We start from the raw sequence: 14,687 nt of genomic DNA, 5'->3' as shown, positions 1-14,687 counted from the left end.
ATCACCTGTCCAGCTCTTGGCTCCATCCCTCCCCCTCCTGTCTTCTCCTATCATTTTGGATCTCCCCTTCCCCCTCCCACTTTCAGATCTCTTACTCACTCTTCCTTCAGTTAGTCCTGATGAAGGGTCTCAGCCTGAAACATCGACTGTACCTCTTCCTAGAGATGCTGCCTGACCTGCTGCGTTCACCAGCAATTTTGATGTGTGTCGCATGACTCAGTACTATCCTGCTGGGTCGCTAACTCCTGCATGGCCCAGTCACAGTAGATCAGTAATAAGACAGGCGTAAGCCTAAATACTGTCATTTCACATTCTGCCAACGGTAGCTTAGGCATCTGCAGATTGAGAGTCATTGACCATAGGGGTCAACAACTGGCCAGGAGAATACATTTCTTTCTTTTCTCTCCACCGATTAATATGTTGAGTAACCAAATAAAAGATGAGAGATGGGCTGCCGAAGTGTTAATTTCCGTGCCAGGTGATATGAATTGCAGGATTGATTGATGTTCCTGTCCATCTAGCTTGAAGAAGTTCTGTTTTATTGGACAGAATGTATCAACAAAATCATTGAGTGACAAATAAATGAATGAAAAAAAAAAATAACAGGAGTGTACATAGATATTTAAAAAATGTTAATGAAGTGAGTTATATATATAGGCATCCGTTAGTCTTGCGAGACCATGGATTTGCTCCTGGAAAGTCTTCACTCTCCAGGGCGCAGGCCTGGGCAAGGTTGTATGGAAGACCAGCAGTTGCCCATGCCGCAAATCTCCCCTCTCCATGACACCAATGTTGTCCAAGGGAAGGGCATTAGGACCCATACAGCTTGGCACCAGTGTCGTCGCAGAGCAATGTGTGATTAAGTGCCTTGCTCAAGGACACAACACGTCCCCTCGGCTGGGGCTCAAACTCACGACCTTCAGGTAGTTAGTCCAATGCCTTAACCACTTGGCCATGTGCCCACAATGAAGTGAGTATTTGTTCAATAAATATTGGGTCTGAGGAATTAATAAAGGAAATGAAGGGTTAACATATGAGGAGCGTTTAGCAGCTTTGGGCCTATACTCACTGGAATTTAGAAGAATGCATGGGGATTGAAACCTACCAAATGTTGAAAAGAATAGATACTGTGGATGTGGAGAGGATGTTTCCTGTGGATTGGTATCCAGAACTAGAGGGCACAGCCTCAAAATTGAGGCATGACATTTTAGTACAGAGGTAAGGAGGAACCATTTTAGCCAGAGAGGGGTGAATTTGTGGAATGCTCTGACACAGACTGTGGTGGAGGCCAAGTCCATGGGTATGCTTAAGGTGGAAGTTGATAGTTTCCTGATTGGTCAGGGCATCAAAGGATATGGCGAGAAGACAGGTGTATGGGGTTGAGTGGGATCCAGGATCAGCCATGATGAAATGACGGAGCAGACTCGATAAGCTGAATGGCCTAATTCTGCTTCTATGTCCTATGGTCTAAACCAAAGAGATGGTAGAATAATAAAACAAGAATTTTGTATCAGCCATTATTTTACAAGTACCATCCCAGAAGTAGCTGTAAACCAGGAACTGGGAGGTGGAACTCAGGTGGGGGGTGGTGGAATTACTGTCTTCAGTGATGAATTATTGGTGCCATGGGCTGACAAATCAGAAGATCCTGGACTGTTTTCATTCTAGGGTTTTAAAAGGAGTTGCTGGTCAAATGATTGATGTGTTAGTCCAAAATTTTCTAAATTCAGTAAGGTTCCATTTGAATATATACACCAGATAGCTTATAGACCTGACACTGATTGGAGGAATGTTTCACCTAGGACCTATACTCTGGCTATCACAAAAGGCAGGATCTCCCAGTGACTGCCCATTTGAAGTCAATTTCCCATTCCCATATTGAAGTGTCTGTCCATAGTGAGGCCAAACTCAAGTTGGAGGAGCAACCCTTCATTCTATCTGGGTAGCCTCCAACCTAATGGCATGAACATCAATTTCTCTGTCTTCTGGTAATCACTTGCCCTTCCCAACCTTTTTCTTTCTCCAGGCCCCATTCCAGTTACCCTCTCAACCCTTCTGTTCCCGTGGTCATCACCTCATTCCGGTTCCCTCCACTGCCCCCCTGCCCGTCCCTTAATTCTATTGTTCACTGCCCTCTCCTGTTAGATTCCTCCTTCTTCAGCCCTTTACCTCTACCACTTATCACCTCCTAGGATTTTACTTCAGCTTTGTCCTGCACCCATTCACCTTCCCCCTCACCTGGTCTTACCTTTCACCTTCCAGCTTGTACTCTATCCCTTCTGTCGCCTTGTTCTCCCTTCTATCTCCTTCCTTTCCAGTCCTGATGAAGCATCTCAGCCCAAGATGTTGAATGTTTATTCCTCTCCATAGATACTGCCTGAATCGCTGACTTGCTCCAGCATTTCTTGTATGTTGTTCAAGATTTCTAGTCTTTCTCGAATCTGTTGTGTTTATCATCTAGCTTAATAATCTATGATTGGGAAAATGTTAGAAATTATTATCAAGGACATTCCAATAGGTCTTGGAAAAATTCAGTGTAATGTGGTTTAGTGTGAATGGTGAACCAACCATGTTTCATCAATTTATTGAGTTCTTTTAAGAAGTAACATGCACAGTGGATAATGATGAATGGTGAGTGCCCAGGTAAAAGGCCAGTATTAGATGCAGCAAGTAATTCAGGAGACTAATAGAATGTTATTGTTTGCTGCTTGAAGAACTTACCACAAAACTAAGAAGATTTTGTTTCAGCTATGTAGAATATTGGTGAGGCCATATCTGCAGTACTATGTGCAATACTGTTCTTCATATGTAAGAGGTGATGCTAATGTGTTGAAACAGCTTAGAGTGCAATATTAGAAATGGGCAGGTAGCTTTTTTGAGGAAATATTAGGCTAATTTTGTATCTGCTCAAGTTTGGAAGGGGTGTTATGATCCCAAGGGCTTGATAGGCTGGATCTAGAGATTGTTTCATTTTGTAGGAGAATTTAGTACAAAGCCTCAATTTAGTAATAATTTTTAAAAGATCATTCACTTAAGACAAGGAGTTAGTGATTTTTACAACCCTCCCCACCCTCCCCCCACCAAGGTGTGAGAAGTCTTTGGAACTCTCTTCAAAGACAATGGAAGCTGTGTTTTTGAATATTTTCAAACTATAGTGTGTGAAGGGTTAATGTGCGTCAATAAAACTGCAAATTTGGGATTATAATCATATCAGCCATCTTATTAAATGACTCAAGGGGCTAAGTGAGCCTATTTCTGTTCCTATTTATGTTTGTTCCTATGTTATCCTTACTAGTTGAAAGAAAGGAAAGCAGTTCACTATCATGACTGCTGTAATTTTTATTTTTATTCTTAGTGATTTTATTTTGTATTTGAATTGCTCTAGGAATTTCTCTATTGGAGGAAGTTCTGGTCAGTGTTGAAGTTGAAAAGCCAAAAGTTAGATCCCTAGGAAGCAGAAGTTACTCAAAAGCAATAAAGTTAATGAGTGATCGTGACAAATGCATCAAAGATCTTTCCAGACCAAAAGTTGTGGATAATGAACTGTTTGCATTCGTGCCTGAATACCCTTTGCATATGTCAGGAACAACTTTTCTTGAAGTGAAGTCAGAGAGCGGAACTGAGCACAAGGTAGAAGCGGATGACCAAGTCATTACAGAAGACGAAACAAAGACACACGAATACAAGGTGGGAGCAGAAGATGCCACAATACTACAGAATTCATGGGGTGACCAACCCTCCAGTACTGATGCAAAGAGTGTCACAGAGACTGAGCCTGTGGTTTCAAACTCTCCTGATGTAACTACAGAGAGCCTGTTGACAGTAAAGGATAATGGAAAGGGTCAACATTTTGCAGGCAACTTGATTGAGGAAATTACAGAATCTGATTCTTCAAGTGAAGGTGACGGAGACTTCTACACAACACCAAGTTATCGCTATAATTTCAAGAACAGAAAGGGTATTGAAAAATTCAGGAAGTTCATTCTGGGAACAGCTGGTGAGAAATACTGGTGGTTGTGGATAGATGTTGAACGACTAAAGGCTATAGAAGATGGCAAAAAGAGACAGAGGTGAGACAGAATTTTATTTTAGAAGCTTAGACTAAAGGAACCAAAATGAATGAGGAAGGAGATCAATGAAAGATTAACTTTTTAAAAAAAAAAGGCCTATGCAACCTGTCAGTTGATTCATTCAGTAAGAATCAAGCTGAATATGAGGAGAGGAAGAAAATGAAGAGGAGAATATTACAGCCGAAGGAATAAGAGAAGAGAATATCAGTTAAAATATATATGATACTACAAGTCTTTTATGGTAGGAAGGTAGTGGCACTTATAACAAAAGAAGGTGTTGTATGCAAAGATGCTGAAGAGGATTTTGTTATCTGCTCTTAGGAAGCAGAATAATGGAATATTGGTGTGGGACAGTTGAGGGGCTGGAATTGTTAATGGATGCTCTCTATGTTATATCTAAATTAATAATAAAGATTGCAGAAAGACTGGTCATATTCTTCTAATCCTCCCCAGATACAGAGAATGCTAGAGGACTAGAGAATAGGAAATGTGGCACCCTTATTCAAACCCAGTATAAGACAACTACGAGCTGGTCAGTTTAAGTTCTGTGCTGGGAATCTTTTAGAAATCTTTCGGAGGAAAATAAATTGGCATTTTGAGATTTTTTAATGAATGGAGAGAGCTATTTCATTTATCAAAAATAAATCATGTCTGAGTAGCCTGTTTGCATTTCTGGATGAGGTAACTGAAAGGATTGATGGGACAAGTGTATAAGAAGTTGTGTGGAAATACCTATATTAAATTCTGCCAGGCAGGATTGAAGACTGTGTTCTAAAGGCATCGCTGGAAGCTTGAATAAATAAAAACGGCTCAAAGGCAAAAATAAAAATCACTAAAAGTTTCCCACACTGGGAGATGCATATTGTACCCCAGGTACCAGTGTTGGGCCATTCCATTTTCTAATGTATATTAAAAGCTTGGTTATAGTACGCAAAGTGAAATTTGATTCCACATTAGAGATAAGGTAAACAGGGAGCATGACAATAATAAATTGTTGGAGTGCATTGGCAGGTGAAATAGTGTTGTGAAATGTTATGGTAATTTTACTAGAGGCTTTTGGCTAGATGTCACGGAGATTTGGGGGCAAGAAAGTGGGAGCATAGAAGGGCTCACCTTTAAAAACCTATTTCAGGAAACTCACAGCACCAATATCTTTGGAAGTAACTAAAATGCTTTGGGGGAACATTTAAACTTGATTGGCAAAGGGATGGGAAGCTGTGCAATGATTCAGAAGGGAAAAAGACGGCACCATAAGTGGAAGACAGAAATAGTAAGAGGGTTTGAAATGATGAAAACAAGACAGAACTGAAGTCTCTTTGGGCTTATTTGTAAATAACTAAATACAAGGAGTACAATGAATGAGGTAAATCAGTTGAGAGTACAAGTTGAGACAGGAAAGTATAGTATAGAAGTTACTGATGCCAGAAGTTTGATCTAAAATCAAAAATGCTGGAGACACTTCATGGTCCAGATAGCATAATATGGAGAGTGAAACATTTAATGTCCAGGTTAGATCTTTTGTTAGATGGGAGTATACAAGTATAAGTATTGTGTACATATAGATTAAGGATGGGCAGGACTGAGAGCTTAACATTCCTACAGAATCTACTGATGAAATAAAAAATGTTGTGTGAGTGTTAGCCGTATTGGTTAATGAAACAATCTGAGAAGGGCTGATCTGTTCCAATGATCATCAAATGATAATCCAAAACTAAAGACCAAAATGGGAGAAGATCACATGCCATGAAGTTACTGTAGATCTCTCAAGTTTGAGAAATATGAAGTCGTAGAACAATGCTGAATGGATACAGGCCCTTCAGCCCAACAAGTCGATGCCAAGCACTGTGCCCACCCAGCTAGTGTCAATTTCCTGCCCATATCTCTCTAAGCCTTGCCCCTCCTTGTACCTATCCAAGTACTTCTTAAATTGAATTATTTAATAGGAAAGCAAATTCATAAACCATGTTCTGAAATTGTTTGTCCTCTTCCTTAACTATGGCTTCCAGCACAGGTAACAGGGCTCTGACCTGTGCCAGTTTTATTTTCTGTACTTCTGCTTTACGAGTCACATGGAGACCTCACCATGGATAGCTGATTTCCTTGAAGTACAATGTATACCTAGCCAACACACACAAAGTGCTGGAGGAACTCAGCAGGTCAGGCAGCATATGTGGAAATGAATAAATAGTCGACATTTTGGGCCAAGACCCTTCTTCAGGACTGAAAAGGGAAGGGAGAAAATGCCAGAATAAAAAGATGGGGGGAGGGGAAGGAGGCTAGCTGGAAGGTGATAGGTGATGGTCAAGTGATAGAAAGGAAGAAATCTGATAGGAGAGCAAAGTGGTCCATAGAAAAAAGGAAAGGACGAGGGGACCCAGAGGAAATTAAGAGGCAGATGAGAAGAGGTATATACCATCAACACACATCAAAGTTGCTGGTGAACGCAGCAGACCAGGCAGCATCTCCAGGAAGAGGCCTGCTGCGTTCACCAGCAACTTTGATGTGTGTTGCTTGAATTTCCAGCGTCTGCAGAATTCCTGTTGTGTGAGGTAGATACCATTGTGTTTTTACAGCAATCTTATAGGTTCAGAGTCACAAACGGTGCAGATAATTTATTCTTAGAATTCTATGATATTTACTGCACTGTGGAGCTGCCATGATGGGATTTTAATTTTTTACATTTGTGTCTGTTAAGGTTACTAATGTACTTTCGTTCCCTGTCAGTTTTAGATTGATTTTCTCCAGTCTCCATTCTACTTGCAATAAAACTAAACCCACTGAAATATGCACAGATTTGTTTAATTACAATTCTATTTATCTGAATACATACTATTACACTGACCTTTATCCAACTTTAGTCTTTACTATTCGTTCAAATAATTTTGCATGTTAAGGTTTTCTGTTTTTTTCCTGTATGAATAATTAATGTTTATTTGTTCCTCATTTAAAGATATCTGAACATAATACAGAATCGGTATTTGTTTAGCAATGGTGAATACTACATAAGTGCAGAGGCACGAGCAAGGCTGGGATTGTCATTCACATCACAATGGACAATGGAAAAATTATGTCAGATTCAGAAAGAGATTGTAGAACCTCTACTTTTATACTGGTGAGCACAGGAAGAGCACTAGTAAATTTATATTAGTGTTCCAAGCAAAATTAAAAAATTGTGAATGTTAGCTATGAGATAGAATGGTTTACCCATAGTTATTATAGAAGAAGAATGCCATAAATCTGAGGTGAAACTGGATTTATTTTTATTTTTATTAGCACTGAAAATTATTGATTATATATAAACATAAACAAACCCGGGTTCAAATCCGCCACTCTCTGTAAGGAGTTTGTACGTTCTTCCTGTAACTGTGTGGGTTTCTTCCCGAAGCTCCAGTTTCCTCCCACATTCCAAAAGCCTACCGGTTAGTAGATTAATTGGTCACATAGGTGTAATTGAGTGGCATGGGCCTATTGGGCTGGAAGGAGCTGTACCCGTGCTGTATCTCTGAAATTAAATAAGAAAGAATTTCAGTGTCAGTAAGAAGCAGTCAAATATTGCAAAGTAGGTTTTTCCTTTTGCAATAGTGATTTAACAAATGTCTATTTGTGATGTTCAAAGGGCTCTTTTCTGCACATTAGTCTTTCAAATTGACAAGAATCCCAATAAGAAAAAGTTTGAATTCTTACTTTTTATTTCTATTTTAGGGGTCCAAGGTATTGCATGAACCAAGAATATCCCATAAGAGAAGCTGGTGTTGTGGTGAAAGATTGTGAGCATCACCAGTTGAGATCTAAATGTAATGTAGGCCCCTTTCCTAAGACTGCTGACATATGCCTGTTTGATACCAAGCTGGACCACAGTCAAAAACCAGTAAGTATCATATTAAGTTCTTGCAATTAGCGATTTCTGAAGGAAAATGTATGTAGAGGGACATGTAGGGCTAGGATTGAGATAAGAATGGAACTTGTTAAAATAGATTGTAAATTCCTGCTGAATTGTCTGCTGTCAAAATTTATCTCACATTGTGGAAACATGCAAATAATTATATAATGTGGACAAAAGCTGCTATCTTGTAAAATCATTTGAGTTTTGCACATCAGTACAATACAAAGTACAGGAGATCCAACCACCATTTGAAAGCTGACGGTCTATCCGGACTTCTCTTAGCTGTTATAGCTACAGAGCCATCTCTGAAAGAGATCTTTTACTTCAGGGAAGTATCTACAGCTCAATATCTCTGGTACAAGTCTGGAAGTACACATGTACTGTTCTATCTAAAGTGGTGGACACGGTGACTCATGATTGGAAAGGAGAGCCAGCCATAGAATTGAAACCTTACCAGGCTCAATGGAAGGAGCTCACAGTCCAAGCAGGATATTTACTATGGGGCTACTGTGCTGTTATTCCTCCAGCATTATGAAAGCAAGTGCTTGATGCAGGACACAGAGGCATAGTGTGCATGAAAGTAATTGCGTGTGGTCACTGCTGGTGGTCAGGATGAGATGTAACTATTGAAGAGAAGGCCAAAGCATGCCCACATTGTCAGTGAGTGAGAAATGTTTCTCAACGTGCTCCTTTACATCCATGGAATGGCCTGAAGAACCATGGCAGGGGATTCACATAGATTTTGCAGGACTCGAGATTGCCATCACGAATAGCACCACATATGGAAAAAGCATTGAGGAGCTAAGTTCCATTTTCAGCTGCTTTGGGCTTCCTCGACAGCTTGTAAGTGACAATGTTTGAAGTGTTCAAGACATTCATGGATGGAAACAGAGTTCAGCACATCAAGTCAACACCATATCATTAGCCACTAAAGGCCTTGCTGAATGATTTGTACAAACATTGAAACAAGTCCTCAGTGGGAAGTGGATCCTTCAACTAGCATCTTAGCACTTTCTTGCTGACGTCCACAACACACCTCAATGCCTCCAGCAAAATGGCTCCAGTTGCTGCACTGATGAAAAGACAGCTTTGCACCCAGTTTGACCTGCTTAGACCCCAAACACAAAACTGTATGTTTTGTAACTTCAAAAACTTAAACTAATACAAAGGAAGACAGGGGAGTCCGAAATGTGAGTCTAACTTCATGTTTGCTTTAAGTGAGGTGCACACGTATCAAGTGGCAGCGTGATGATGTATGCAATTTGCGTATTTATACACAGAACTCATCATGAATTATTTAAATGAACAAGAATACTTAATCATATACACACACAAGATTACTAAAATATTAAATATGCAACAAAAACATTGTGCTAACTGAACAGAATACCCAAGCAGAGAGATGTACCAAGTGCAGTACAAAAGTTTCACTACAGGAGAGAGTATACAGGTTTCCCCCACCATCCGAAGGTAGAGCGTTCCTATGAAATGGTTCGTAAGCCGAAATGTCGTAAAGCGAAGAAGCAGTTACCATTTATTCATATGGGAAAATTTTGTGAGCGTTTGCAGACCCAAAAATAACCTACCAAATCATGCCAAATAACACATAAAACCTAAAACAACAGTAACATATAGTAAAAGCAGGAATGATATGATAAATACACAGCCTATATAAAGTAGAAATACTTTTCCATGATCATTACTGCACTGTTCTCCGTAGCGAAAATTTCACACAAGCGCTGTTGGCAAAAACACGGCGCAAGCGCTCTCCAGTAACCTTTAAGCTATGAAGCTGCCAAATCATACCAAATAACACGTAAAAATACACAGCCTATATAAAGTAGAAATAATGTATGTACAGTGTAGTATCACTTACCGGAATCGGGACAGCGTAAAGCACACTGATGATGGTGTGTTAGGCTGAGTCGTCGCAGGTTGGGGTGGTTCAGTGGCCCCCACCCTCCGGGCCACCAACCTATACCGATCCGCGAAGCATGCAGGGTTGCAGCGGTAGCCGGGAGGCACACAGCACATCTTTAAGAAAAAAAGTCGAAACAAACATGCTAATTAATTAGGTGCCGCCCGGCACATAATTGTCGGGTGGCACCTAGTTAATTAGCATGTTTATTTCAGCTTTTTTCTTAAAGATGTGCTGTGTGCCTCCCGGCTACCGCTGCATTCTCCGCGAATCGGTATCTGTCCGTAGCCAGGGGTTGGGGTGGTGGGACACTGGGGTGTCACCTCATCGTCATCTATTTCCATCAGGGCAAGCTGCTCATCTTCTCCTATGTTTGCCTGCTTCGATGTCGAAGGTCGAGGTTCATCGTCTGCTGTGGCTGATGTGGAAGGCTTGCTTGGCTGCTGAGCCTCGTGCATTTTTCTATCACACAGTTCTTTGTAAACACTCAAACCATCTTGCAAATATCCCCTAAACCTACATACCCTTTCAAAATTAAAGTCGTACTTTAACATTGCAGCGAAAATCTCATGCAGTTGCTTCACATTCAGTTCGCTACTGCATTCGGTTTCGATTGTTATCCTTTTTCTTCCAATTGCATCAGCTCTTCATCTATCAGATCTTGGTCATGGGATGCCAAAACCTCTTCAACATCATGTTCGTCAGCTTCCACAAGCCAAACTCACTTTGTCCTTGCTTTGTTCACCACGATCAAAACGCTTAATTATGTCTAGTTTTACCCAAGTGTAACACCCTTACGAGCTCTTTTAGGCTTTTCCGATACCTTAGAACTCATCTTGCAAACGACTGCTCACAGGCACGAGTTTAAGCAATGCCGGCAAGAATGCAGTTCTGAATCCGGGGGAGAGTGGCTGTTTGGGGCGTGCGCTGCCTTTTATCCTGCGCTGATTTTTTCGCACGCTGATTTTTTATCGCGCGCTGCTTTTTTTTCGTAATAATGAAAACACCTTCTGAAAGTTAAAATAGGGTACTAATGCAGGTCTTTCATAACAATGAGGTTTCGTAAAGCGAACGTTCGAAAAGCAGGGGACACCTGTGCTTGCTTGCCCAGAACTACATCTCTGGAACAAAGCTGATACCTGTGACAGTGGTGGTACAAACTGGTAATGTGTCATACACAGTGGAAACTAGTAACCACAACATCTGGAGCAGACAAGTTGATCAGCTGTTCCCACTCTGAAGCTACTGAAACCCAACACAAACTGACCAATCCGGATCCAGCTGTAGAAATGGGACAGGATTCTGAGACAACAACTACAAAACTTCTGTTAAGATCAAATAACACAGGCATTGCTCCTCCATCACCTGTGCTTTCTGAGTATTCTCCCTACTGACAATGCAGTGCCCAAGTCAAGATCTATACTACACCACCAAGAGATAAAATGTCTTTGGCGTCATCCTCCAGGTCGTCAGTTCCCTCACAGGAACAGGCAGATTGAATCTCCAGTTTAGTGACTAACCCTCAGCACGTGGGAAGAATAATCCCCAGGGTTATGTCTGGATGTAGAAACAGTCCCCTGCTTAGAAAAAAATGTCTTTTGTTGTTGGTTGAATTTGATGATTACTCCACTGAATGTCAGCAGCTGGTCTGTGTATGGGAAGGGGGAGAAACCTCTAAAATACGTGGGGAGGGGAGGGGTGTGTTATGTACAGTGGCGTGCAAAAGTTTGGGCACCCCTGGTCAAAATTTCTGTTACTATGAATAGCTAAGTGAGTAAAAGATGACCTGATTTCCAAAAGGCATAAAGTTAAAGATGACACATTTCTTTAATATTTTAAGTAGATTACTTTTTTATTTCCATCTTTTACAGTCTCAAAATAACAAAAAAGGAAAAGGGCCCGAAGCAAAAGTTTGGGCACCCTGCATAGTCAGTACTTAGTAACACCCCCTTTGGCAAGTATCATAGCTTATAAACACTTTCTGTAGCCAATTAAGAGTCTTCCAATTCTTATTTGGGGGATTTTCGCCCATTCTTCCTTGCAAAAGGCTTCTAGTTCTGTGAGATTCTTGGCCGTCTTGCATGCACTGCTCTTTTGATTTTCACAGATTTTCGATGATGTTTAGGTCGGGGGACTGTGAGGGCCATGGCAAAACCTTCAGCTTGTGCCTCTTGAGGTAGTCCATTGTAGATTTTGAAGTGTGTTTAGGATCATTATCCTGTTGTAGAAGCCATCCTCTTTTCATCTTCGGCTTTTTTACAGATGGTGTGATGTTTGCTTCCAGAACTTGCTGGTATTTAATTGAATTCCCTCTACCAGTGAAATGTTCCCTGTACCACTGGCTGCAACACAAGCCCAAAGCATGATTGATCCACTCCTGTGCTTAACAGTTGGAGAGATGTTCTTTTCATGAAATTCTGTACCCTTTTTACTCCAAACATACCTTTGCTCATTGCAACCAAAAAGTTCTATTTTAACTTCATCAGTCCACAAGACTTGTTTCCAAAATACATCAGGCTTGTTTAGATGTTCCTTTGCAAACTTCTGACACTGAATTTTGTGTTGGGGACGCAGGAAAGGTTTTCTTCTGATGATTCTTCCATGAAGGTCATATTTGTGCAGGTGTCGCTGCACAGTAGAACAGTGCACCACCACTCCAGAGTCTGCTAAATCTTCCTGAAGGTCTTTTGCAGTCAAATGGGGGTTTTGATTTTCCTTTCTAGCAATCCTACGAGCAGTTCTCTCAGAAAGCTTTCTTGGTCTTCCAGACCTCAGCTTGATCTCCACCGTTCCTGTTAACTGCCATTTCTTAATTACATTACGAACTGAGGAAACGGCTACCTGAAAACGCTTTGCTATCTTCTTATAGCCTTCTCCTGCTTTTTGGGCATCATTTATTTTAATTGTCAGAGTGCTAGGTAGCTGCTTAGAGGAGCCCATGGCTGCTGATTATTGGGACAAGATCTGAGGAGTCAGGGTATTTATAAAGCTTTGAAATTTGCATCACATGGCCTTTCCTAATGATGACTGTGAACAAGCCATAGCCCTAACAAACAAATTAAGATCTGAGACCTTGGTAAAAGTTATCTGAGAGCTCAAATCTCTTGGGGTGCCCAAACTTTTGCATGGTGCTCCTTTTTTTCACTCTAAAATTGTACAAAACAAAAATAATACACTAATCTTGCTTAAAATGTTGAAAAGAATGTTTGATCTTTAACTTTATGACTTTTGGAGATCAGTTCATCTTTTACTCACTTAATTATTCACAGTAACATAAATTTTGACCAGGGTGCCCAAACTTTTGCATGCCACTGTATTCATGTATGTTCTGACCCTTACGGGTTGCTGTCAAGCTTCCCGGTGTATTCAGTGAGAGGATATTCTGGGTAGATGATCTACAAGTAAAATAAACAGCTGTATGTTTGTTCCTTACCTCCATCTCTCGTGTGTGTTATTCAGGGCCACCCGGCTTCCCAGAACCATCAACATAACAAAACTCAAAGGAACCATTTAATGGTAAATAGAGAGAAAAAGGTAAATAAAGGCAAGTGTGACGTGATCAAAACATTTTTGCAAAGCATAAGTCATGCATATTATTACATATATAATATAGGTTGCTTTGAAGGAAAATAAAAATAATTTTCATTTAGTTATGTTTCTGCAGTATTTTCAACCATTGATTGACTTTCAGGAGAAAGACTCAGTGAAGGAAAAGAAACAAAAAGAAGCTAGTTTTCTGACTCAACCCAAAGTTATGCAGCGTGGGAAGTTATTGAACAATGGCCCCGATGTCCAGAAAGAGAGTTTGGAGTGAGTTGCAATTCCCTTACAGTTTTGATAATTAGTTACTAGTTTTAATATTGAAATGCTGATTGGGACTAAAATCAATCTTTTCCTGTTTGGATTTTTTATTACAAAAATTGCAATTTAAGAGATTATTACTCAAGGTAATTCAAAACACCATTCAGTTGAATTACCACAGTTTTGAGCAAACAGGATGGCTCAAGGACATTGCAAAAGGTTTTTTTTTAATTGTTAATTGACTGTTCTGCCACAAGTATCACAGAGACCAAGAGAGTGACACAACTGAGAAAGTCACTGCCTCATCACGCCAGAGATGTGGGTTCAATCTGGGTGCTCTCTGTCAAAAATGAGGATCTAAGGGAAAGATTGCTCTGTCTGAGGGAAATGAGGAATTGCTGTGTTCTGAGTTTCACAGAGACATGGCTCACTCTGTACACGCCAGATACTTGATGCACAGGATGAACTGGACTGCTGACTCTGAGAAGGCAGATAATGGGCGTCTGTGTTTCATAAGAAATCCTTTGTGGCACTCCGATCTGGTGGTTTTGTCATACACTTGATCCCACAACCTAGAACATCTAATACCTGTTCTACTTAGTAAGAGAGGTCTCATCGGACAACAATTTTACCAGTGCCAAAGAAGAATAATATGGGCTGCCTTAACGACTATCATTGACAGTGATGAAATGCTTTGAGAGGTTGGTTATGACCAGACTGAACTCCTGCCTCAGCAAGGACCTGGTTAAATTGCAATTTGCCTATCGTCACAATAGGTCAATGGCAGACATAATCTCCATGGTTTTTCACACGGTTTTATACCACCTAGACAACACAAACACCTACGTCAGGATGCTTCAAAGTTGCTGGTGAACGCAGCAGACCAGGCAGCATCTCTAGGAAGAGGTACAGTCGACGTTTCAGGCCGAGACCCTTCGTCAGGACTAACTGAAGGAAGAGTTAGTAAGAGATTTGAAAGTGGGAGGGGAAGGGGGAGATCCAAAATGAAAGGAGA

At 40.7% G+C, this 14,687-nt stretch overlaps 1 protein-coding gene across 1 annotated transcript in view; it reads left to right on the top strand.

Moving 5' to 3' along the window:
* The window catches only part of LOC134342710 (regulator of G-protein signaling 22-like), a 184,412-nt gene that overhangs the window by 64,858 nt on the left and 104,867 nt on the right, over positions 1–14,687 (top strand). Inside the window, exons 8-11 of the mRNA XM_063041199.1 lie at positions 3,809–4,070; positions 7,021–7,182; positions 7,773–7,938; positions 13,563–13,681. Of these exons, the coding sequence (XP_062897269.1) occupies positions 3,809–4,070; positions 7,021–7,182; positions 7,773–7,938; positions 13,563–13,681 (709 nt within the window). The remainder of the gene's footprint in view (positions 1–3,808; positions 4,071–7,020; positions 7,183–7,772; positions 7,939–13,562; positions 13,682–14,687) is intronic.

This window comes from Mobula hypostoma, chromosome 1 (genome assembly GCF_963921235.1).
Source record: "Mobula hypostoma chromosome 1, sMobHyp1.1, whole genome shotgun sequence".
Classification (NCBI taxonomy): domain Eukaryota; kingdom Metazoa; phylum Chordata; class Chondrichthyes; order Myliobatiformes; family Myliobatidae; genus Mobula; species Mobula hypostoma.
This window is presented reverse-complemented; position numbering and strand designations above follow the sequence as displayed.